At 42.2% G+C, this 24,344-nt stretch overlaps 1 protein-coding gene across 2 annotated transcripts in view; it reads right to left on the reverse strand.

Annotated features, from left to right (window-relative positions):
- The window catches only part of col7a1 (collagen, type VII, alpha 1), a 69,487-nt gene that overhangs the window by 20,453 nt on the left and 24,690 nt on the right, over window positions 1-24,344 (reverse strand). The window contains exons 48-91 of one of the 2 annotated variants that reach the window (XM_085273976.1): window positions 24,239-24,310; window positions 24,090-24,149; window positions 23,875-23,910; window positions 23,706-23,786; window positions 22,754-22,789; window positions 22,519-22,563; window positions 22,335-22,406; window positions 22,153-22,197; window positions 22,029-22,064; window positions 21,846-21,887; window positions 21,584-21,664; window positions 21,395-21,430; window positions 21,244-21,279; window positions 20,961-21,041; window positions 20,832-20,867; window positions 19,970-20,041; window positions 19,795-19,839; window positions 19,504-19,539; window positions 19,205-19,240; window positions 18,602-18,706; window positions 18,457-18,522; window positions 18,126-18,161; window positions 17,526-17,561; window positions 17,393-17,440; window positions 17,260-17,295; window positions 16,670-16,774; window positions 16,296-16,505; window positions 16,181-16,216; window positions 16,044-16,088; window positions 15,836-15,952; window positions 15,676-15,747; window positions 15,179-15,223; window positions 14,734-14,769; window positions 7,215-7,250; window positions 7,092-7,136; window positions 6,962-6,994; window positions 6,776-6,838; window positions 6,602-6,637; window positions 5,954-6,034; window positions 5,796-5,864; window positions 603-638; window positions 431-490; window positions 272-316; window positions 151-186 (exon numbers count right to left, since the gene is read on the reverse strand). In XM_085273976.1, coding sequence (XP_085130102.1) covers window positions 151-186; window positions 272-316; window positions 431-490; window positions 603-638; window positions 5,796-5,864; window positions 5,954-6,034; window positions 6,602-6,637; window positions 6,776-6,838; window positions 6,962-6,994; window positions 7,092-7,136; window positions 7,215-7,250; window positions 14,734-14,769; window positions 15,179-15,223; window positions 15,676-15,747; window positions 15,836-15,952; window positions 16,044-16,088; window positions 16,181-16,216; window positions 16,296-16,505; window positions 16,670-16,774; window positions 17,260-17,295; window positions 17,393-17,440; window positions 17,526-17,561; window positions 18,126-18,161; window positions 18,457-18,522; window positions 18,602-18,706; window positions 19,205-19,240; window positions 19,504-19,539; window positions 19,795-19,839; window positions 19,970-20,041; window positions 20,832-20,867; window positions 20,961-21,041; window positions 21,244-21,279; window positions 21,395-21,430; window positions 21,584-21,664; window positions 21,846-21,887; window positions 22,029-22,064; window positions 22,153-22,197; window positions 22,335-22,406; window positions 22,519-22,563; window positions 22,754-22,789; window positions 23,706-23,786; window positions 23,875-23,910; window positions 24,090-24,149; window positions 24,239-24,310 — 2,517 coding nt within the window. Of the gene's footprint in view, window positions 1-150; window positions 187-271; window positions 317-430; window positions 491-602; window positions 639-5,795; window positions 5,865-5,953; window positions 6,035-6,601; window positions 6,638-6,775; window positions 6,839-6,961; window positions 6,995-7,091; window positions 7,137-7,214; window positions 7,251-14,378; window positions 14,415-14,733; window positions 14,770-15,178; window positions 15,224-15,675; window positions 15,748-15,835; window positions 15,953-16,043; window positions 16,089-16,180; window positions 16,217-16,295; window positions 16,506-16,669; window positions 16,775-17,259; window positions 17,296-17,392; window positions 17,441-17,525; window positions 17,562-18,125; window positions 18,162-18,456; window positions 18,523-18,601; window positions 18,707-19,204; window positions 19,241-19,503; window positions 19,540-19,794; window positions 19,840-19,969; window positions 20,042-20,831; window positions 20,868-20,960; window positions 21,042-21,243; window positions 21,280-21,394; window positions 21,431-21,583; window positions 21,665-21,845; window positions 21,888-22,028; window positions 22,065-22,152; window positions 22,198-22,334; window positions 22,407-22,518; window positions 22,564-22,753; window positions 22,790-23,705; window positions 23,787-23,874; window positions 23,911-24,089; window positions 24,150-24,238; window positions 24,311-24,344 lie in introns of both variants that reach the window. The other variant, XM_085273974.1, reaches the window with a different exon arrangement.

Raw genomic sequence — 24,344 nt, forward strand, 5'->3', positions numbered from 1 at the left:
TTTATGTGAAATTACACAAAATTACACACTACTATTGGCATCAGCATTGCAAATCTTCCATAAAAGCATAAACACTATGACTAAGAGTTCATTAAAAAATCTAATATGACTTTTTGAAATCCAGTTGGGCAGTGGAAGTTGATTACTCACATCTTCTCCAGGTTCTCCTGATTCACCAGCTTGTCCCTTGTATGACAACAGACAGCACATTGTGTACCTTCATATTTGTATATGTAAGTGCATCATTATTTTGTCCCATTATCGTACTCACTCTTTCTCCTTTGATGCCAGCAACACCTTTGTCTCCCTTGTTACCCTAAATGACAGCAGTTGTGCATTCAGATATACAATTTTAATGAAAAAGCACTTAACATTTCCAGTCGGTCCCTCTCACTCACTGAGGGGGAGCTTGCAGTTTGGTCAGACTCACCTTTTCACCAATTGGACCTCTCTCTCCAGCTGTGCCTGGCAGCGTTAAACCAGGAGGACCCTGCATCAATCAGAACCAGGAAAGTGCTGTAAGCTGCATTCGTAAATGCTGCTCTATTGCGTCACTTCATGCTGCAGCTACTTCCACATTAATGGCAATAGGAGTGACTCACCCTCTCTCCTTTGGGTCCAGGAGGTCCAGCCACAGCCTGTGTACAGAGTACAGAAGAAGGAGGAAAATAACAGTAATTACCTGCACAGCACGATGTGGGTTGTTGTTCATTAAAAGATGCCAACGTGTACCTAAAAGCTTTGGTATTAAGTATCATATTAGCTTAATCATCTTTGCTTCTAGCTCTCGAAGATTAAGAGCCTGAATGTCTTCAGGACGGACAGCCAACAAATGCACACTCACTGTTTAAGAATAGCACAGCAGACTGTGAAAACATTTGAAAATCTATTCAGCTTCACTGCCAAAAGCCTGCAGATGCAAGTCCAGTGTGTCTTATCACTTGTACACAACAATATTTTAAAGGTAATTTAAGAAAGACTGGATTGTAAGGGACTGATTCAAAAAATGCTTAAATCCAGAAGTTACTTCGTGATAAAATTCTGTTTTTATTTGTGGTGTTCAAACATGTTTCACCACAATGATAAGGAAGAATAAAGGAAGCAAAGTGGAATAAACGAAGCACATTATGGAGTGTGACAGACAAACTACAAAAGTACTGTGCTTCAGAACACAGGCATCGCTTCCTGTTAAAAAGGGAGTTCTTCCTCCCTGCTGTCGTTTGCTTGCTCACCGGAGATCACCAGGTCATTGAGCTTTTCTCTCTCATATCACATTGTTTTTACCTTAAAATATAAAGCAGCTAAAGATCATTCTTGTTGTGAGCTGGACACAAAAAAAACAAAAAAAACAATGTGAAGTAAAACATCTTCACAAATCAGGTGAGGATTATTGCAGGGATTCTCAAAGTTTAGTGACATACTGCCAGTTTGGGAAGGCAGCATGTGCCTGATTGCCGAAGAGGAAAAAGTTGTATGTACTCTTATGTAGTCATTTTTTATTCTGGCTTTTATTTTAATAACCATGATCTTCTTTGAAATTTCTGGTGTTACAGGAAGTCTGGAAATTTCTGTAAGTCAAGCGAGTGAGCGCAACCCTTAAGTGAAGAGTGTGTGTGTGTGTGTGTGTGTGTGTGTGTGTGTGTGTGTGTGTGTGTGTGTGTGTGTGTGTGTGTGTGTGTGTGTGTGTGTGTGTAGGTGTGACAACAAATGTTGGAGAGAAATCCTGAGCAGATGAACAAGTTGTCTATAGCAGGTTATCAGAGTCACTCAAGAAACTGAGTGAATATAACCATTCAGGAAAAAAAATGAAAACAAATCCATTTCATAAGTCGTTTTATTTTTCATGTCTTTCACTAAATGCATCTTCTTCAGTGTTGTCGGGCATCGGAAGTGAACCAGTTCATGGCAACACGGACAATACCGGTGCTTTTTGAATGTTTTCTATACGTTGAAGCTAAAACGCTGAATTACTAATGTTTGCAAAAGCATGCCATAATGTGTCTGTGAAGGTTCTCGGTCAACCAGGTCATCGTAGTCTAAGGAGCTTGGAAAGAAAAGCATCTGGACTTCTTTATGTTTCCTTGAAGACATTTCACCTCTGAATTCAAGCAACTTAAAGAAATCCAGACGCTTTTCTCTTTTCTCTCCAAGCTCCTTAGACCATGCCATGCTCTTTGTTGACTTTAGCTCTGCTTTCAATACGATACTCCCGGACAGACTAATAGTTAAACTGCTGGAAATCGGACTTCCTTCTATCGCCTGCTGCTGGATCAGAGACTTCCTCTCAGACCGTGTATAGAGAGTTAGAGTGGGGCTCTTCTTTCCTCAGCCCTCAGCCTCAACACCGGCTCTCCACAAGGCTGTGTACTGAGTCCTCTACTGTACACTCTGTACACACATGACTGTGTTAATACCCACCCAGACAGAGTCATCAAGTTTGCAGATGATACCACTGTGGTGGGGCTCATCTCTGGGGAAGATGAGACGGCGTACAGAGCTGAAGTTCAGAGGCTGACAGATTGGTGTGTAGACAACAACCTGGACCTCAATACCACCAAGACAGAAGAACTGGTAGTTGACTTCAGAAGCAGGAAGTCTGAGCTGCAGCCTGTCGGCTAGTGTGTGTAAAGGGTGTCCAGTTTCAAGTTTCTGGGTGTGCACATAGACACAGACCTCCAATGGAGCTCTAACATCTCTGCGGTTTTGAAGAAGGCCCAACAGCGTCTCCACTTTCTGAGAATCCTCAGAAAAATGGACCTGAAGAAGGAGCTGCTGACCGTCTTCTACCGCTGCTCCATTGAAAGTGTGCTGACATATTGCATCGGTGTGTGGTTCTCCAGCTGCACCACAGCACACAGAAAGGCACTCCAGAGGGTCATCAATATGGCCCAAAAAAATCCTTGGACATCCTCTTCCCTCCCTGAAGGACCTGTACAGCACTCGCTGTCTCAAGAGGGCACGCAGCATCCTACGGGACTGCACACACCCAGGACACCGGGTGTTTAAGCTGCTGCCGTCTGGCAGGAGGTTCAGGCTGCTGAGGACAAATAGACTCAAGGACAGCTTTTACAACAGAGCAATACCCTGATCAATGCAAACAGCTGACCTGACTGGCTACCTACCTGGACTTTTTTTGGGGGGGCGGGGTAACAACGGTAAAAACAGTAACAATAATAATATTTATATTTATAACAAGTTGCAATAACAATTAATGTGCAATAATAACAGTGTGCAATACAAATACACTTATTCTTCTTTTTATTATATATAAGTTAATATACTGTGTTGTGTTGTTTGTGTTGCGCTGTGATGTGTCGTATCGGGCCGTGTTGTGTTATATGTAGTGCCGACGTGGGACAGTTTTCCAATTTCATTGTACTACTGTACTATGTATGACTGTGCAATGACAATAAAGAGTTATATTATCTTATCTTATAATGTCTTTTGTTAAAGAAGCTCCAAGTTAATGGGCTTGAAAAGCATGTGGCATTGTAATAGTTTACGTTTGCCTGAATGTTTGCGTCCCGAGATTAAATGAACAGAACCAAATTATGTTTTAAAATATAGGGTAACTCAGAATTTTGAAACACTGCGTTTCAAAAATTGAAAAAACAAGCAGCTGGTATTGTTCTTAAAAACAAATTAGTTAATTCCAGCACTGTAACACACACTTCATTCTAGACTGTACACTATATTAATGTAAACCCCTTATAAAGGGTGGAAAAATTCAACACCATAACAGCCTGCCATTAAAACAAATCAGATTTGCTGAGACTGAATTGGAGGAAATTCATTACAAAAAGTAACAGTTTAATTAGAGCTTATGCCACAATTAAAACTATTAATGTACACTGTTTTTTCTTTATTAGAAATTTTTAAAAGAATCCATCAAACAATCAGTAATAAAAACTCAAGTCACATTAAAGTGTGGAAAATGTGATAATGTGAGAAGCAGTTAACAGGGAACATTGTGTAAGTGTCCTTCTCTGTCATTTTTAGTTTTCATCTGCAAGAATTTGGCTTAATTTCCATCCTCACTGACAGAATCAACACAAGGAAGCCAAACAATCCCCTTTAACAGATGTCTCCCATCATTCGTTAACAGTATACCAATGTTCATCCAGCACAGCTGTTTGAGCATGATCATTTTTGATTAGGTTTATCATTATATTAGTGGTTAAAATAGAATAAACTACAAGGCACAGCAACTGCCCAACAAGTCAATAATAAACTCCTGGTATACAAAGATGTCTTACTTCACACAGGGTTTCATTTCCCAATCGAAAAACAATAAAACTGTGGAACAAAAATCTATGGATCAATAAAAAAACAAAAACAAATTAACTTTAAAGTGACAGACAGTGCACATAAAAAAGGAATGGCATTTGACCTAACGCATGTGAACCCATCTGTCAGCCACGGTGGTTGTGTTAAAGCCTGGCCTTCAGCATGGAGAGCTGCCAATAGATGTGGCACACTGGAATTCATCAAGGATTTTAATGCTGATGAAAGCAAAAGGATGAATGCAGAGGTATAGGTCTGTGTCATCCATTCAGCTGGAAAACGACTGCAAACATACAATACTTACAATAGGGTCTGGAGACTATCTGTTAATGATTTAATTTATAATGATGAGAACATTTTTGTGCAGGGATGTTTAGTCATATAACAGATTAACACAGCTGACACTTTGCACAGGAAGCTTGAATTCTTCTATTACCATAAAGTCCCACCATATCCAGTTTATTATAGGAAAGCATAAACTGGAGACACGGCCTACTGTAAAATAAAACACATGGTCTTAGAGAGAAATTAAGATTAAATACTCAAAAAAGACTTTTTTTAACACCCCAGAGATACTGCTTTGTGTTTCACCTATTCGGGAATTAGCGACCACTCCAAACAGCTCAAAATGTCCAAGGTTAGAAGAGCACAGTTGGCCTGACTGTTTAAATATGCAGAGGCAGAAATGTGTTCAGACAGAAATGAGAGCAGGTCCACATTTATCTGGCATTACTCCACAACACAATTTATGATTGCGTTTGACCTCATGAATTACAGTTTCCAGTTCCAACGACCCCAAAATTCTCCAATTGCTCTGACAATATACTGGCTCTCAATCAAACCTTTTCCATATTAAATTCTTAGATTATCCTCATGTGTCACATTGCCAGTCAGCATAATTAAACCATCTCAGCATCATAGCTATCATCTACAAATAAAACAGTAGTACTCCAGTTTCTCTTTAAGAAGAGTGGACTTACAGGGGAACACATCTGGAACCCACTGGGGCTAAGGTTCATGCTTTAAGATGCAGCTGTGGCTAAGATGGTACAGCGGTCATCGAATTATTGGAAAGTTGGTGGATCAGCCTTCCAATGGGTCGACTCCCTGACTTCTCCGGTCCACATGACAAAGTATTGTTGGGGAAGATATTGAACCCTGAGTTCTCGCCATTGGAGAGTGAGATTGTGTCTGAATGTTAGATAAGTACTTAGGCGTAGAAAAAAAAGGTGCTCTGTGAATGAGACTGTGTTCAACCGAGTAGAAACGCATTGTGTAACTACCAGTCCATTTACCATTTACTGCTCCTAAAGAAGGACTCAGAATAGAACCCCTGGTGTCAGATAAAAGCTCTTCAATCTAATAATAACGCTATACTTTTTAAAATTATTACTTCATACAACAAACCATTCTGTAGCTTGGATTATATCCGATAAAAACAACCAAAAAACTAGCTGCATTTTCTGTGTCTCTTAGAAAGATATTGCTCGCTAGACGCAACATCTGCTCACCTTCCCTGGAGGCCCGCTGTCTCCCTGCTCCCCCTTCAGCCCAGCCTGGCCTGGAGGTCCTGCAATGCCCTGAGGAACAAATTACACAATGTTAACACTGAGAAAAAAAAACACTCAATAGTGCTGCCACCGGTGAGCAATATGACATAAACTCAAACCTGCTTTCCTGGTAATCCATGTATTCCTTCTTTGCCAGGCACCCCATCTCTTCCAGGAACACCAGGTTTTCCTGCTTCACCCTGAGGAGCAGAAATGCCTTAGCATATGCAGTGTTTATCACTCTCACACTGAAGATCATTTACTCATTCAAAATCTGAATCGATGCCTGTGTTAAATTCACATCTTTACATCATTGATCAGTTATGGTCTACACAATAAGACTCTAAATAATGCACACAATGCCAGATAAATGAACTTACATCTATTTTGCTTGATTTTCTTATCAAAGTATGCCAGCACTTATTTTCAGGTTATAAAAAAGCACTTCACATTTTAATATATTTAGTCTACAATAGTCAACATATTACACAAATCCAGCAGTGGATGTGTGAGAAAACCAGAAATAATAATGGTAGAAATGTTGATATATCCCCAAAAAAGAAATAAGGGTCTGATATCCCAAAAAACCCTATGCAGCTCAAGCTGTCAGCAAAATCTTGGTACAGATGTTTTGGCATTTTCAGTTAATCACCTCCCTATTTTCAGCTACAACAAAACTGCCTGAGGGTCAAGACTTTTTTTCACGTTTACATTTCCTCACTGTGTGACACATTGCAGCCGCAGCAGGATTAAGACCAAATACGCACCACCTGCCCTGGCAGTCCCGGAGGCCCCTGTGGACCCTGCAGGGAGAAAAAAATTACAGTGGTACGAAGGAACACATTTTGATACACACCGTGAGATTTTAAATGAATTTCACGAGAAAACATGACAGAATTATTTTCCCCTGCTGAGAAGTTATGATTTGTGGGAACACATACCACAGCTCCTGGGGGACCTGCTGGTCCTGGCAGACCTGTGCTCCCCTGTGCACCAGGAGGACCCTGCAGAGATGAGAAATAAACTCACAGGGTTATCTGTTGTACATCACAACTGTGCACATTGTTATATTATTCGGTCCCGGAGAAATTTAATGCATTTTATATAAGATGTAAAATTTTTTATACCTGTACACCAACACCTGCTTCTCCTTGATTACCCTGTAAAAAACAAAAAGTTTTATGAGTTTGATAAACAAACAAACAAACAAAAATCTACTTGTTGTACACTAAAGTTTTGATAATGTAGTGAACTCACCTTTACACCGGGTGGACCTGGCAGCCCAGCGGGACCCATGGGACCCTGTTAAAAACACATCATCAACGTTGGTAACTGTTAATAAGAGTCTTTGAATGTGTGTGACATGTTTGTCATACTTACAGTCGGCCCCATAATGCCTGGCTCTCCTGGGTTTCCCTATAAGCAAAGTCACAAAGTCACATAAAAAATTGAACATCTGCACACAGGCCACATGCTAAAGGAATGGGGTTTTTTTTTTACATTTTTAAAAGCTAAATGGCTTTGTTCCTGAGAGTTATGTAAGAATGTCAGCCGTGTCTGTCGGTCGCTAAATATAACTTTCTGCTAGGAGTTTCCATTCACAGCAGTCCCAGTGAGATGATCACTGATACAGAAACAAGCAATTCTGCATTTGACTGCTCCAAAAAACAACCAAATGAGTGAATATTAAACTGTGTACAGATCAGCTAATGAGTTTATGTATTTTTGAGGCGTCTCTTTCAAGTCTTTAACTCTAAGTTAAATGACTACTGGTAGTAGCTTTATATGTAACAAAGTGATGTTTTCATCCAACTCTGAGTAGCAAAATCCAGAGCTGAAAAATGACGCCAAAGGTTAAGCTTATGAAACACAAAACTGAGGCAGGTTCCAAAATTGAGTACATAGACATTTTATATATATAGACATTATATATATATATATATATATATATATATATCTCCCCCCTGACCTGGCGTCCTGACTCCTCCTTGCCGTAGCATTTGTGTTGTACCTCGTCAATCTCTAGCTGTGAGAGCAGTCCCTTCTTTCGAATGTTGGAACACTGAGCTACTAGTTGTTTCGCCGTCATTGTGGATGTTGGGTATCGAAGAATCCATAGGTCCCTCATCCTATTCATGTAGCCCCTTCCGCCGGGGTTACTTGCGTAGTAGCATTCCAACAACGCCCTGTTTTCGTCCCTTGCCCACCGATGCCTTCTTGTTCCAGTAGCCCACTTTTCGTCAGGGTGCCCTGGTTCCTCAACACCTGACGCGGACCTTGTTGATCCGGGCGACGTCCGAGCCGGCATGCCTTCATATTTATCTGTCTCGCTCATGTCTGCGGTAGGCTTGCTTAGCATAGGGGGTCTAGCCTTAGGACCCTTACTGGATACAGACGCCCCAGGCAGGAATCGAACTTGCGATCCTCTGTTCCAAAGGCGTGTAGTTTAACCACTACGCTATCCAGATTGGGTACATAGCCCCAAGTGCGATAGGAGAAGGATCGTTGAGTGCGAGAGGAACTGACCTGAAAAATAGGATCATGGCCAAGCTTGAAACCTGGATCCCCCGTAGCCGGTTACCAAGATTACGTGAAGTACCCTCAGAAGGTCTGCTAGATGATGTTAATGCAGCACTACGGGCAATACCTACAACCACGATTACCGACACTAACAAGCTGATCTACAATACAGCAGCAGTGATCAGTGAGATGCTTGGCTACAAGTTGAACAGCCACAAGGGGCAGTACCCTCCATGGAGAAGGAGGCTAGAGGGCAAGATCAAAGTAGCACGGAGGGAGGTTAGCCAACTAACGGAGTTGCAGAAAGGTGCGACAAATAAGGTGCCTAAGAAATACAGCAAGCTGTCCATACCTGAGGCCTTGGAAACTGCCAAGCAAAGACTCACAGCCTTGGCCAGCCGCTTGAGGAGGTACACCAGAGAGATAGAAGGCAGGAGAATAAACCAGCTGTTCTCCACAGAATCAGCAAAGGTGTACTCTCAGTGGCAAGGGAACAATAAGAGAACAGCACCACCAAGGCTGGAGACGGAGCAATACTGGAAGAGCATATGGGAGAAGGATGCAACCCATAACGGCAATGCTCAGTGGCTAGTGGATCTGAGGGCAGACCACAGCGACCTCCCTGAACAGGGTCCAGTAACCATCACAGTGGCAGATATCCAAGAAAGGGTCTCCAGTATGAAGAGTTGGACAGCACCAGGGCCCGACATGGTTCACGCCTACTGGCTGAAGAAGCTGACTGCACTCCACGAGCGTCTGGCAGCACAAATGAACCAGCTGCTAGTTAACGAGAGACACCCGGAATGGCTAACTGAAGGCCGGACGGTCCTGATCCCCAAGGACCCCAAGAAGGGACCGGTCCCCTCCAACTACCGACCAATAACCTGCCTCAGTACTACATGGAAGCTCCTGTCAGGCATCATATCGGCTAAGATGAACAGGCACATGGGTCAATACATGAGCGGGACACAGAAAGATACATGAGCGGGACACAGAAAGGAATTGGCAAGAATACCAGAGGTGCAAAACACCAGCTACTGGTAGACAGAACAATCAGCCGAGACTGCAAGACCAGACTGACCAACCTGTGCACTGCCTGGATTGATTACAAGAAGGCCTATGACTCAATGCCCCACAGCTGGATACTGGAATGCCTAGAATTGTACAAGATCAATGGGACCCTAAGAGCCTTCATCAGGAACTCAATGGGGATGTGGCGTACAACACTAGAGCCCATAGCACAAGTTACCATCAAGTGCGGGATCTACCAAGGAGATGCTCTGTCCCCACTGCTGTTCTGCATAGGCCTGAACCCCCTCAGTGAGATCATTAACAAGACTGGCTACGGATACCGACTACGGAACGGAGCAGTTGTCAGCCACCTCCTGTACATGGATGACATCAAGCTGTATGCCAAGAGTGAACGAGACATCGATTCACTGATCCACACTACCAGGCTATACAGCAATGACATTGGAATGTCGTTTGGACTGGAGAAGTGTAGTCGGATGGTAACAAAGAGAGGGAAGGTAGTCAGAACTGAGGGGATTGAACTACCAGAAGGCAACATTGCAGACATAGAGGACAGTTACAAGTACTTGGGGATCCCGCAGGCAAATGGGAACCATGAAGAGGCCGCTAGAAAGGCTGCAACCACCAAGTACCTGCAGAGGGTCAGGCAAGTCCTGAGGAGTCAGCTGAATGGTAAGAACAAGATCCGGGCCATCAACACATACGCCCTGCCCGTGATCAGGTACCCTGCTGGGGTAATAAGCTGGCCAAAGGAGGAGATAGAAGCCACTGACATAAAGACAAGAAAGCTCCTTACCATGCATGGAGGGTTTCACCCCAAGTCCAGCACCCTGAGGCTGTACGCTAAGCGGAAGGAAGGGGGCCGGGGACTGGTGAGTGTCAGCACCACAGTCCAGGATGAGACAAGGAACATCCAAGAATACATTGGGAAGATGGCCCCAACTGACCGAGTGCTCAGTGAATACCTCAGGCAGCAGAAACCCAAGAAAGAGGATGGAGACGAGGAACCATCATGGAAGGACAGGCCCCTGCACGGTATGTACCACCGGCAGATAGAGGAGGTGGCTGATATCCAGAAATCCTACCAGTGGCTGGACAAAGCTGGACTGAAAGACAGCACAGAGGCACTAATCATGGCAGCACAAGAACAAGCTCTGAGCACAAGATCCATAGAGGCTGGGGTCTATCACACCAGGCAAGACCCCAGGTGCAGGCTGTGTAAAGATGCCCCAGAGACAATCCAGCACATAACAGCAGGGTGCAAGATGCTAGCAGGCAAGGCATACATGGAACGCCATAACCAAGTGGCCAGCATAGTGTACAGGAACATCTGTGCTGAGTACAACCTGGAAGTCCCGAGGTCAAAATGGGAGATGCCCCCAAGGGTGGTGGAGAATGACCGAGCTAAGATCCTGTGGGACTTCCAGATACAGACGGACAAAATGGTGGTGGCTAACCAACCGGACATAGTGGTGGTAGACAAACAGAAGAAGACGGCCGTAGTGATCGATGTAGCGGTTCCGAATGACAGCAATATCAGGAAGAAGGAACACGAGAAGCTGGAGAAATACCAAGGGCTCAGAGAAGAGCTCGAGAGGATGTGGAGGGTGAAGGTAACGGTGGTCCCCGTGGTAATCGGAGCACTAGGTGCGGTGACTCCCAAGCTAGGCGAGTGGCTCCAGCAGATCCCGGGAACAACATCGGAGATCTCTGTCCAGAAGAGCGCAGTCCTGGGAACAGCTAAGATACTGCGCAGGACCCTCAAGCTCCCAGGCCTCTGGTAGAGGACCCGAGCTTGAAGGATAAACCGCCCGCAGGGGCGTGCTGGGTGTTATATATATATATATATATATATATATATATATATATATATATATATATATATATATATATATATATATATATATATATATATATATATATTTATTTTTTTTTTTTTTTTTTAACAATGATTAGCAGCTATCTATTAACTGCATTTTATATCCATCAATCCTTAGGTAAAAAATGATCACTTAAAAAGAAAAATCCTAAAACTGAGGCTTCAGATTTAAAGGTTAAAAACCCATACATGTTAAAATGATAAAATGTACAGATAATTTAAAAAAATGGTAGCCTTTAATGCTAATTTTAGTTGTCATAATAATGTAATGAACTCATTTTTTAATATAACTTACTTATTAAAATTTTTATTCAGGCTTAAATAGGCTAAAAGTCTGCCCCAGTGTTTGACGCATGCTTTTACATATACTACCTTTTTTGTACCCATGCAATCTATACAGTGGGGCAAAAAAGTATTTAGTCAGCCACCGATTGTGCAAGTTCCCCCACTTAAAATGATGACAGAGGTCAGTAATTTGCACCAGAGGTACACTTCAACTGTGAGAGACAGAATGTGAAAGAAAAATCCATGAATCCACATGGTAGGATTTGTAAAGAATTTATTCGTAAATCAGGGTGGAAAATAAGTATTTGGTCACCTCAAACAAGGAAAATCTCTGGCTCTCACAGACCTGTAACGTCTTCTGTAAGAAGCTTTTCTGTCCCCCACTCGTTACCTGTATGAATGGCACCTGTTTGAACTCATCATCTGTATAAAAGACACCTGTCCACAGCCTCAAACAGTTAGACTCCAAACTCCGCCATGGCCAAGACCAAAGAGCTTTCGAAGGACACCAGGAAAAGTATTGTAGACCTGCACCAGACTGGGAAGAGTGAATCTACAATAGGCAAGCAGCTTGGTGTGAAAAAAATCAACTGTGGGAGCAATCATCAGAAAATGGAAGACATACAAGACCACTGATAATCTCCCTCGATCTGGGGCTCCACGCAAGATCTCATCCCGTGGGGTCAAAATGATCATGAGAACGGTGAGCAAAGATCCCAGAACCACACGGGGGGACCTGGTGAATGACCTGCAGAGAGCTGGGACCAAAGTAACAAAGGTCACCATCAGTAACACACTACAACGGCAGGGAATCAAATCCCGCAGTGCCAGACGTGTTCCGCTGCTGAAGCCAGTGCATGTCCAGGCCCGTCTGAAGTTTGCCACAGAGCACATGGATGATACAGCAGAGGATTGGGAGAATGTCATGTGGTCAGATGAAACCAAAGTAGAACTTTTTGGTATAAACTCAACTCGTCGTGTTTGGAGGAAGACGAATACTGAGTTGCATCCCAAGAACACCATACCTACTGTGAAGCATGGGGGTGGAAACATCATGCTATGGGGCTGTTTTTCTGCCAAGGGGACAGGACGACTGATCCGTGTTAAGGACAGAATGAATGGGGCCATGTATGGTGAGATTTTGAGCCAAAACCTCCTTCCATCAGTGAGAACTTTGAAGATGAAACGAGGCTGGGTCTTCCAACATGACAATGATCCAAAACACACCGCCCGGGCAACAAAGGAGTGGCTCCGTAAGAAGCATTTGAAAGTCCTGGAGTGGCCTAGCCAGTCTCCAGACCTCAACCCCATAGAAAATCTGTGGCGGGAGTTGAAAGTCCGTGTTGCTCGGCGACAGCCCCAAAACATCACTGCTCTCGAGAAGATCTGCATGGAGGAATGGGCCAAAATACCAGCTACTGTGTGTGCAAACCTGGTAAAGACCTATAGTAAACGTTTGACCTCTGTTATTGCCAACAAAGGTTATGTTACAAAGTATTGAGTTGTATTTTTGTTATTGACCAAATACTTATTTTCCACCCTGATTTACGAAAAAATTCTTTACAAATCCTACCATGTGGATTCATGGATTTTTTTTTTTTCACATTCTGTCTCTCACAGTTGAAGTGTACCTCTGGTGCAAATTACTGACCTCTGTCATCATTTTAGGTGGGGGAACTTGCACAATCGGTGGCTGACTAAATACTTTTTTGCCCCACTGTAGATCATCTTGCTTACCAAGCAAGCTAGCATCAGCTGATAACTTCACCCTCTCATTCAATTCAATTTTATTTATGTAGGTCCAAATCACAACAACACTCGCTTAAGCTGCTTCATATTGTAAGGTAAAGACCCTACAATAATACAGAGAAAACTCCAGCAAACAGATGAGTAAAAACTTGGAGACAGTGGGAAAGAAAGACTTTGGCTAGATCAATTTTTGTATACAGTCAACTCCCAGGAAGCAAGCAAATAACTTTCATTTTCAAAATGTAGAACTATTCCTTTAGGCAACATATTTATGCATAAATATGTTTAGAAAAATTGAGTACTGAAAAAGGTGCACACTTTTTCTGTACCCAAAAATCTACAACTTGGAATGATAAATACTGTCATATGTACATGTCTCTATAGGAAACATAAAATACAAGCACTTAATTGATGGACAACAGGTAGAACAATACAAACAGATTATCTGAAATGTCAACAAGGAGACATTTGCATGGTAAGCTCTGAAAAATCAGCACTGTGCAAGGGATAAGCAAACAACAGACATCAGGCACAGCTGCATGCATGATAAGCAGATTCGAGCGAATCATCAACCGTACTTTCTGGAGTGCACCCAGTTTAGTATTCCCCACACTACTGTACATAAGAGCTGCGGCTGAGGATGTCAGCCGACTTGCTTTCATCTCGTCTAACAAATTTATGGTATTTTACACATTTAAATTATTTGCTTCAAAATGTAGTCCTTGAGTTTGACACAGATCCTTTTGGACATTTCATGAGGAACAGTTCGAGGTCTGACTCTTATCCCAGACCTCAGCTCCCAGAATCATGATTCTAATAAGAATGAATTAAGATTAAAGAGGTGAAATTTGCCTGGGAGGTACATGACAATGAGTGCATCCCGATGACAGGTTGTGCTCCTGGTGTTAAATCATGCTTTATTTTTTACCCTGCTTGCTTTGTAAGCTATTGCCCATCAGCGTCTTATCAGTTTTGGTCGAATCCTAATTATATCTGATACTACAAGGACAGATTCTCCAAACCTTTTACACCTATTTCCCCAAAAGCTCAAGCATGCCAGCCATCAGCAGAGAACCTACCGGTCTGCCTAGAACTCCTGGGAACCCAGGGAAGCCCTGGAGAAATGACAGACAAAGGAAAGTGGATGACAGGAGGGGGGGGGGGGACAGGTGGGTGGAGAACAGTGACGAAAAAGGGGAAACGAACAACACACACAAAAGGAAATGGACATAGATAAGACGCACACAGGTAGAGAGAGAAAGTTAAAGAGTGAGGCGTTAGTCGCACAGCTGCACGTGGTTATTGCCTAAGGATCTACCAAGCCTCGGCCCAAGGAGGGAAACAGCTCCGTTGGCTTTGAACTTGCAGCCAGCCTGCAGCTTTAACTCTGCAGATCAAGCCTAAAAGAAGCAGACTGTGTTACTGGTTACTCACTGGTTGGCCTCGAGGACCAGCAGGCCCTGTTGAACCCTGCTCAGACACGCAGGGAAGGAAAACAAAAAGTGTGAGGAATATTTTCCTTTATCTTTCCTTGGTTTTACCATGACTGATGATAACCATGACTTACAGAATTTCCCCAAAGTGTGTTTTGGGGAAAAAAGATGAAACTTTAATGTGTTCTTTGTAGAGATGTGGTTCCTACTTGTTACATACTTTGAAAACAATAGATTATAGGCTCATTATGTCTGTGAATGATTATCAGTGATATAAGGAAATACACACACTTACCAAGTCAGCTGAAATTAATGTTTAGAATACATATTTACAAAATCAATGCTATATCGTTTTCACTATGACAATTTGAAAGTACAGTGTTGTAAGAGTCAAGTTAACTTTCAGAAACCTCTGCCACACATCCCGCAGGGAGCAGTCCACTTACCGGTTTCCCATCCTGGCCCGGTTTTCCAGTCTCTCCTGGTGTTCCCTGCAATTGCAAGCCACACATCTGTATGCTGACAAATCTCATAAGAGTATCATAATAGTTTTATATTAGACTGAATAACACTTTCACGCAATTTAGCTGAACATCAACAAATATGAACACAACAGGTCATCTTTACGTTTCAGTTTTGCAAGATAAACAAGAAACAATGTTTTAATTAGTGGGAATTTAAGGAGGCGGAAGAGAAATTTTATTAGCTTTAGACATAGCTTGACTAACTGTTTCCCCATGCTTACAGTCTTTGCACTAAGCTAAGCCAACCAGCAGCCTTCAATAGTGTAATATTTAGTGGACAGATGTTAGGATCACATCTTTTCATCACTGATCTTCCTAACAAGCAGGAGGTGGTAGTCAGAATATTTAAAACACATTTTGAGTTCATGATTAGAGTAACAAAATATTTTAATCAAGGCTCCATTTGAGAGGCAGCTCACCTGTGAGCCATCACGGCCTTTTTCTCCTGGCTCTCCTCTCTCACCTTTATCACCTCGAGGTCCCACGAAACCCTGTAAGGCGCATTCCAATTGTTTATTCATATTAAGACACATACGATGTGACATGACACAAGATGTGTGTAATATGCGTAAATCTTACGCGGTCTCCTTTAGGTCCTGACGGTCCTGTAGCACCAGGTTCTCCCTTCAACCCAGATACTCCAGGAGGGCCTCTAGCCCCAGGAGACCCAACCAGGACTGAGTCAGCAGATTCTCCCTATAAACCATAATCACATACATATGTGTATCCTTTTTTTATTCTACATTTACTAAATATCTTATCACAACAATAACTAAAACTATTTTACCTTTTGACCTGGCGGGCCAGCTGGTCCTGTTAATCCATCCCGACCCTGAGAAACAGAACAAACTATCAGTTAACTACAAGAACCAGAAAATTTACTAAAACAAGAAATGAAACCATCAACCTAATAAGAGGACTCACAGAATCTCCTCTGTCACCTTTCTCTCCTCTTTCCCCCTAAAAAACAAATATACAATGTCATCAGTGTGATGCCACAAAAAGAGACCCCATTTGGTTGCCCAACTCTCCTCTCCACCTTATCTCCTGGCCTTCCTGCCTCTCCTAGTTCCCCAGCTCGTCCAGGAAGACCTGGTATCCCTGGCTTGCCAGGCTCCCCAGCAGGCCCCGCAGGTCCCTCTGACCCTCGTTCGACAATGGCTCTTCCTGGAGGCCCCGCTGGTCCCACAGGTCCTCGGTCCCCTGCGTCTCCTTTGCCGCCCCTCTCTCCAGAAAAACCACGAGCACCCTAGGGCAAAACCAGAATAAAAAACGATTTCTCTATCAATTTCATTCGATTAATTACACTCTAAAGAAAAAATCCAAGCAAGATGCTTCATTCTATCTGACTGGAAGTCTTCACATCATTTTGTCTTTTCACTTTAATCCTCGAAGATGCTTAGTCACACTTACATCTGCTCCAGATGGTCCTCTCTGTCCAGGCTCACCCTTATCTCCCTTTTCACCTTTCTCTGAAAGTGTGTCCTTGCTGTCCATAGCCTCCTTCAGATCAGACACCTGTGTGGAGCAGAAATCCAAAACGGAAAAGCTTTATAACTTTCAGCAGCAGATGCCCATCTGCAAAATGTTTTAATCCCCAGATAAAACCAGTCATTTAGAATTCATCCCAGCAGCTCAAAAACTGCTCATAAACAGTGTCACTTTAACCTGCCAGGCATAATTCTAAAATATATAAGCAGGTGTATGTGCATAATAAATGAAAGACTCATGCCTACATTTACTGGACTAAATGAGCTGCTGAAACAAGGCCAGACATCAATGGTATGATGACATTTGCAAGAACAAAGTGGGAAATATAACACTTTGCATACATTTGCAGGAAATGTTCTTCTCTATAAGCTATAACAGAAGCAAGAGTAAGTGCTGATTTTAAGACTGTTTAGATAATTGCATTTTTTCCCCATTATTCCATCCATCCATGCAAGTGAAAGCCAAAAGAAATCATGTTCAAATCGAGTTAGTCATCTGAGGAGTCCACCTACCTGAATACCAAAGCCTGCCAGAGCTTTCTGTACATCCTGGCAGGAAACACGGAGACATTATTAAACCGAGATGTAGAAATGTAAAATACTGACAACTGACAATTACATGACAGACAATGTGCTGATGTCTTACCACTGACGTCCCGGGTTTGCCAGGTGCTCCATCCTCTCCTGGGTCTCCCTAAACATAACAAGATATGAAGGAGTCAAAAAAAAAAAAAAAGTGGACCCTCGACGTCAACATTTTCACTGAATGTTTCACTTACAGTTTCACCTTTCAGGCCAGGCAGACCTCGCTCTCCCTGAAAACAAAAAAGAAAAAATGAGAAATACCAATGAGGGTGAGGGGGGAATCGCACTGCAATACCATCACAATAAACTGCACACAATAATAACGGCATCACAGTAAAATGATTCTTAGATCTTTGCAATCTTTCTTTTGTGCAAGAAAAAGTACTCCAGAAATGGAAAAAAAGCAGGGCTTATTTCTTTAGTAATGTAACTTTGGTGTTAGAGTGTGTGTGTGTGTGTGTGTGTGTGTGTGTGTGTGTGTGTGTGTGTGTGTGTGTGAGAGTTATTATTATTCAGCTTTAATAACATGTTAGTTCAAAGTACTCCAGTTTATACTTGCTAACTAAAAGGTAAGTTAATTGTTCAAAGAGGACTGTGAATGTCATATGCCAACTAAAGAGTCTTGAGGTGTAATGAGTTCTCATAAGAATAGAAGGTGAAAGACTTGACCTGTAGCTGCTGTTACATAGAATCACATTTCCATTCACTTCCTGTTTCAGCTACAGAAGCAGGACACCAGTTAATACAAAAAAGCCCAGAAAAAAAAGAAAAAACATCTCGAAACTACAACTTACTCTGGTTCCTGCAGCTCCAGGGATTCCTGGGACACCCTGAAAGGAAAACGGGGACACAAAAATGAAGACACCCTGGCAGCTAACAAACAGCAACTTGTGTAGATATGACACACATAACTGCTAGTTGTGAATGTTGGTGGCTCATGGTTTGGGGATAACAAGAGCAACATACATAGAATATAGTGGACAGTAATAATTATTTGACTGCCACTTATTTTCTTTAAAAATATATATTTCTCCATTAAATAAGCTAAAAGAATCTAACTAAAAGATGCTCAATTTAGTTTCAGCAGCACCAACAGCGGCAATAAGAATGGTGATGCACACTCACAGGTGTTCCTGGGGGCCCCTGTGGACCTGGGATTGGTGTCGCGTCAGCTCCTTTCACATACACAACCTGAGAAAGGGGAACATCCCGTTTCATTCAAAACGCCAAATTAACTTTGCTATTTTTCACATGTTGGCTTCACTCGCACCTGACCAGGAGGACCAATGCTGCCAGGTAATCCAGGTGCTCCTGGGGGACCAGGGGAGCCTAAAGGCCCAGAAGGACCACGGTCTCCTGTCTCCCCGTCACGGCCCTGAAAAACACATGCTGTTCACAACTGAAATTCACCCCACACACTTTCTTCCTCTTTCACTATAGTAAAGGCTGAACTATAAAATCAAAGCAGGTGGCCGCTGCCACCCCTCCACTGATGTTCTAGAGATAATTAATATGAATTTGCACATGAAACCGGCACTCTGACATTTGGCACCCCTCTGGATTCCACTCAGAAGTCGCTCCACTTAAAGGCTAAGCTAGATCATTAGAGGTGAATTTATATAGCTTCTTCAGAGGAGCCCATTGATTCAGCAGTGAGAGGCTGATGTCAATTTTAGAACAACTATGGCTGACAAATATACAGCTGAAGGGGGAAGTGATCAGGAGAAAAAAAGGATGGAAAGCTGATATGCAATAAAGTCATAACAGTAAGGCAGGGCGATATAAGGCATCTCGATAAGATATATAAAAAACAAACTGACAAAAAACACATTTTTGATAAGTAATCATATGAAAGAGGTTTGTGAAAACTGACATCTCTTCCAGCTGCTCCAGCTTCTCCTTTGTCACCCTGTAGATTAGAAATAGACATTAAATACAATCTTCAAAAAGAATCCTGCTAAATTATGGGTTTTCTTGTTTTAATCCCCTCTTTATGTGCACATCATGTAAAAATAAAAACCAATGTCTAATGTACGTACATGTAACATGCAATTTTACATGACAATCGCGTGGCTTGGTTAGCAAACATCGTGCCATGGGTCAAGTAAGATGCCTTTACAGAGTCAAACTGTGGAAATCATGTTGACTAAATCGTATAAAAGAGACACAGACCTTTCTACCATCTTCACCTGGCACGCCATCCTCGCCCTGTGAGTCCAAACAAAATGCATTACAACAAACAGGAACAAAGTGCATAATGGCCAGTCTGCCACGGGAGCACTCAGTGCCTCTGCTTTAGAAACTCACTTAAGCGAACGATTATGCGGCAGAGCCTGAAATAAATGTCCATACTGCTTTTGATCAGTAAATATCATTTACAGAATAAAGGTATAAAAAAGGCCATTACCAATTATACAAGTACATCAAACTATGAGGATATTATATTCAGGAGGTCAGAGTTACCGTTTTGCCAGGTGGTCCAGCTTTGCCATTTTCACCTGCTTTACCCTGACAAATAAAAGTAAAGTTAATTAGAAATTTGGAAGCGGAAGTTCAGTAAAAACATGTATAGGCCTGACAGACAGAACGATGGAACTTTGTGGGAGTCTCTTTTTGAGTAGGATAGAGGGGTACTCACAGGTATCCCTGGATTGCCTGCAGGTCCAACAGGCCCTGGGGGACCCTGCGCCCCTACTAGTCCAGGTAATCCCTGGCAGAAAAAAAAACAACAAATAGTCCAAGAGTAGATTTTGCAATGAATTACTAGACACTGTAAAACAGTGCAAAATAGATTTAAATGTGATTTGTTTATTTTCTGAGACGATCACTGTGTAAAAGATTCAGATTCAGAGATGTCATCGCTAGATAGACTTTAATGTGCATGAGCAGCTGCAGAGCTGTTGTACAACTGCCCTGTAAGCCAGGATTTAGATCTTTTAAATAAACCCTAAGTTTCAAAGTTCTGGACTTTTAATAACATTATTATGGTCAATATTGCATAACAGTCTCCTCTGAAAAATGGACTGGCCTGGAGACATCTTTCCCTACAGTCGGCTTATGCAACTCAGCACAGATCTAAAAGCTGTTTTTTTACAGTTTCCACAGTGCCCTCTGCAGGACGCCCACTTCAAGTGCATATGCTCACTAAAATTGAGAATGTCGCAAAATAATGACCCCACAACCCCAAATTGGATGAGCGGAAGAGAACGGATGGATAGATGGATGCTCATTAAAATCAAACTACAGAAGACATTTCCATCATGAATAATCATTTGCACGGTGATCATCTCAGACAATATGAAAAGTACATTTCCTGAAACTATATTAAATACATTTCCAGTGTAAAATGATTAAAACAGAACAATGAATGAAAACCTGAAGGGGCAAACAATTATACCCGTCTACTTAAGTAACAATACAACCAAAAATAATGTGTTTATTTTGTAATGATTGCCTTTTTCACACAATCATCTTCAAAGACAGAGAGAAACAAAACTTACATCCCTCCCTGGATCTCCCTGTTTCCCAGGATCACCCTATAACACAAATAAAAACAAATGCAGTGCATCAGCTACACAGAGACTCTGTGAGTCTTATAGTTTGGTAAAAAATGAGACAAACTGAAATACCCTCTGGCCAGGTGGCCCAGGAGCCCCTGGTTTACCATCAAGACCAGGACGCCCATCTAAGCCAGATGCTCCCCGTTCTCCCTGGTAATGCATCAGTTAAGAGTTAGGAAATCACATGGTTATTACAGTCTGTAAGTTAGCAGTATACACATGTTTCTGCCAGCAGATTCCTACTGGAAATCTGCTGTTTCACTAACAAAACCAGTGGAAGTTTCCTTGCAGCACAATGACAGAACTACACATGTCAGAAGAGAGCAGTAGATGAGATTGTGTGACTCCAAACCTTCTCTCCAGGTGGTCCTCTGTCTCCTGTGTCGCCCTATAAAAATCAACGTGGCATAAATATAGTTGAAAATCAATGAAATTCAGACAGTTAAAGATATGCATTAGAGATAATTGTAATGTAGAGAATGAGAGAAGGAAAGTCCACTCACTCTTGTCCCTGGAGGCCCCCGTTGTCCCTCAGGACCCTTTATAGACGACAGGAAAAGAACAAGAAGTCACATCACTCTTGCATACAAAAATCTACTGAGAACAGGATCTGTGCGCATTCAGATTTATATAGGGCAACTTATCAGATGCTATGAATGCATTTAAAAATTGCAAGAATGAGGAACACTCACTCGTAGGCCTGGAGCTCCAGGAGTCCCCGCCTCGCCTTTCGTGCCTTTGCCGCCATGCTCTCCTGGGTCACCAGCATCACCCTGGGAATCACAGTGATGTAATCTGCTGCTATATACTTTTTTTTACCCAGTTACCTTACATTTTTCAGCTATTGGTGTTTATTTAGGATATTTTAACAGGTCAAACGAACATACTTGATTTTGTAAAAAAAAAAAAAATAAATAAATTCTCAGTGTCTACATGCACAGAAAAAGCGCTCACCTTTTCTCCTCTCTCTCCTTTCAGCTGGCCCTGGATATCAGCCTGTTGACAAACAAACATGGCAAATGTCACATGGAGCACTGCCTCCTCTGTGTTATCAAAATTGGATTATAAGTAGTTAATTCGGTGTTAAGCTGATTCCTGGAGGCTGTTAAACAGTGTTCTGTGACACTGTTTTTTTACCACTGTTCCTGGTGGTCCTTGGGGCCCTTGAAGTCCCTGGTTGAAGAGAATAAAGTGTGTGAATCCACTAACGGTACATATAAAGACACATCTCCCATTTCCAAAATGAAAATAAGCACCATACCTGTTCTCCCTTCTCTCCTCGTGGTCCAGACGGTCCAGGGCTGCCCTGTGATTGAACACAGATCAATAAAGGTGCTGAGCGGCCGACCTTTTTCACAGCTCCTTCTCTCAAGGTCTCAACAGAATAGTACAAGAGCATACTGAAAAGCTGTCTGCATGATAACACATAAATGAGCGTCTCACATTTCGTCCACTCTCTCCAGGGTCTCCTATGTCTCCTTTCTCGCCTGGTGGCCCTGGCTGACCAGTCTGACCCTGAGTGCAGCATCAATCAAAAGGTCTGTTAAGTGAACTTTCAAATGAGGCAATTTAAAGGTTGCGATTGAAAACTTAACTTTAAAATATGCTTCAAAGAGATTTGTCATACCCTCAGTCCTCTTTCTCCTGGCTTCCCTGGAAGTCCAGACTCACCCTGATGAAAAATTAAAGTAAAAAAAAGAAAATGGCCAAGAGAAAGGATGGAACTACACCTAAATATTCATGACAGAAGGATCCTTTCTTTGTGGATATATATGATGGGGATGATATTCTAGTCAAACAAACATATTATAAAAGGTAAAAAGAAAAAAGAAAGAATGTGAAAGAGCGGATGTTATACTCACAGGAATGCCTTCATCACCCTTCTCTCCTCTCTCCCCCTAAAAAAAACGGGATTAATAATTTATTTGGGTGTGAAGCTCTGTGGCATTAAATTTCAAAATCGACACTAACCCAGTAGAGCATCTGAAGAGAGTACACATGCACAAAAGAAAGGCACTGGACATGTCATGAATACATAAAGGGTACTTGTTTTTACCTCTAAAACGACCATTAGAAAGAGCCGCATGTTGAAAGAAACAGAAGAAGGTTGCTGTTGATTTTTGATTACAGCACTGAGAGCAACATGGACAACCTTAATATCTTAAAACAAAAGTATGGAGTAAAGTGCAACAGTATATGGACACCTACACATTACACCTACAGGAGCTGCTCAGCCATGAAAACCCATACCATGAAGGTCCCGGCACACAGTTATTGTGCTGATGTTAATGCGCAAGGAGGTTTGAAGCTCTGTAACTTTTCGTAGCTGAGTTGCTGTGGTTCCTATATCTTTCTGATTTCAATAATTGATTGTGTTGTATTTTAGGTGATTGTGGAATATCTCGCAGGATAGAAAGTGACTTGTTAAGGTGTGGCCCAATACTTTTATCCATATAATGTACTTCACTGTGTAAGGTAAACCAGTGAAAGAATAAAAAGAGTATAAAAGTTTCAGTAGAAGCTATAGTTTCCCATAGAGGCTGGACCATATGGTTGATATTATAATAAGAATATTAATGTGGAACCAGAAAACATTTTCCATATATCATAAATTTAGATTATCAACTGATTATTACACTTATTTTAAGTACAGAAAATGTATGTCAACAGTCCTTTCTAAATATATTTACACTGTGGAGTAAAACTTAAATTATCACTCAAACCTACATCCTATTTGTAAACTCTTGAAAAAAAAACCTGTTGCTTGTCACAGTAAAGGTCAGGTAGTAACTTCATCCAAAACACCGCTCTGACCTGTTTACCGGGAACACCTAGCTTTCCTGGGAATCCTGCGCGTCCATTTTCTCCCCTCTCCCCCGGTTCACCTGGATCTCCCTAACAAACAGTTAAGAGGACCAGATAAACAATCAAGCAGACACTAATAAACAAAAACAACTGAAAGCATTCGCAGCAGGCCTCTCACCTTGGCACCTGGCCTTCCGCTAATACCAGCGGGCCCCTGAGGGAAAAGCATATGTTTATGTACTTTTGCTCTGAGAGGTTTGGGAATGACAACAGGTGGCACAAGGGAATGCTCCATGAATAACTGATGCTTGTGTCAGGAATACATCACGGCAGCTGTAAACAGTGCATCTGTGCCCTTTGTAGCTCTGATAAAGAGAAGTTAGGATGACTTACTCGCTCTCCCGGCTCTCCCTTAGGTCCTGCAACACCTGACCCTCCAGAGCCCGGAGACCCCTTACAGTATAAGAAAAAAAATCAAAAACCATTATGAGGTACGGCAAATGATGAACATTTAAAAGCAATAATTAACATATTTTTCTCACTTTCTCTCCTCTCTGCCCTGGTTCTCCCTTTTCTCCTTTCGAACTCTCAGGGCCAGGTACGCCTCGCTCCCCCTGCGGGTGAAAAGCGGTGGAAGTTACACCCATG

The sequence above is a fragment of the Mchenga conophoros genome, linkage group LG5 (genome assembly GCF_057382185.1).
Source record: "Mchenga conophoros isolate Kocher_MC1m ecotype Shallow Benthic linkage group LG5, M_conophoros_male_GT1.1, whole genome shotgun sequence".
NCBI lineage: Eukaryota > Metazoa > Chordata > Actinopteri > Cichliformes > Cichlidae > Mchenga > Mchenga conophoros.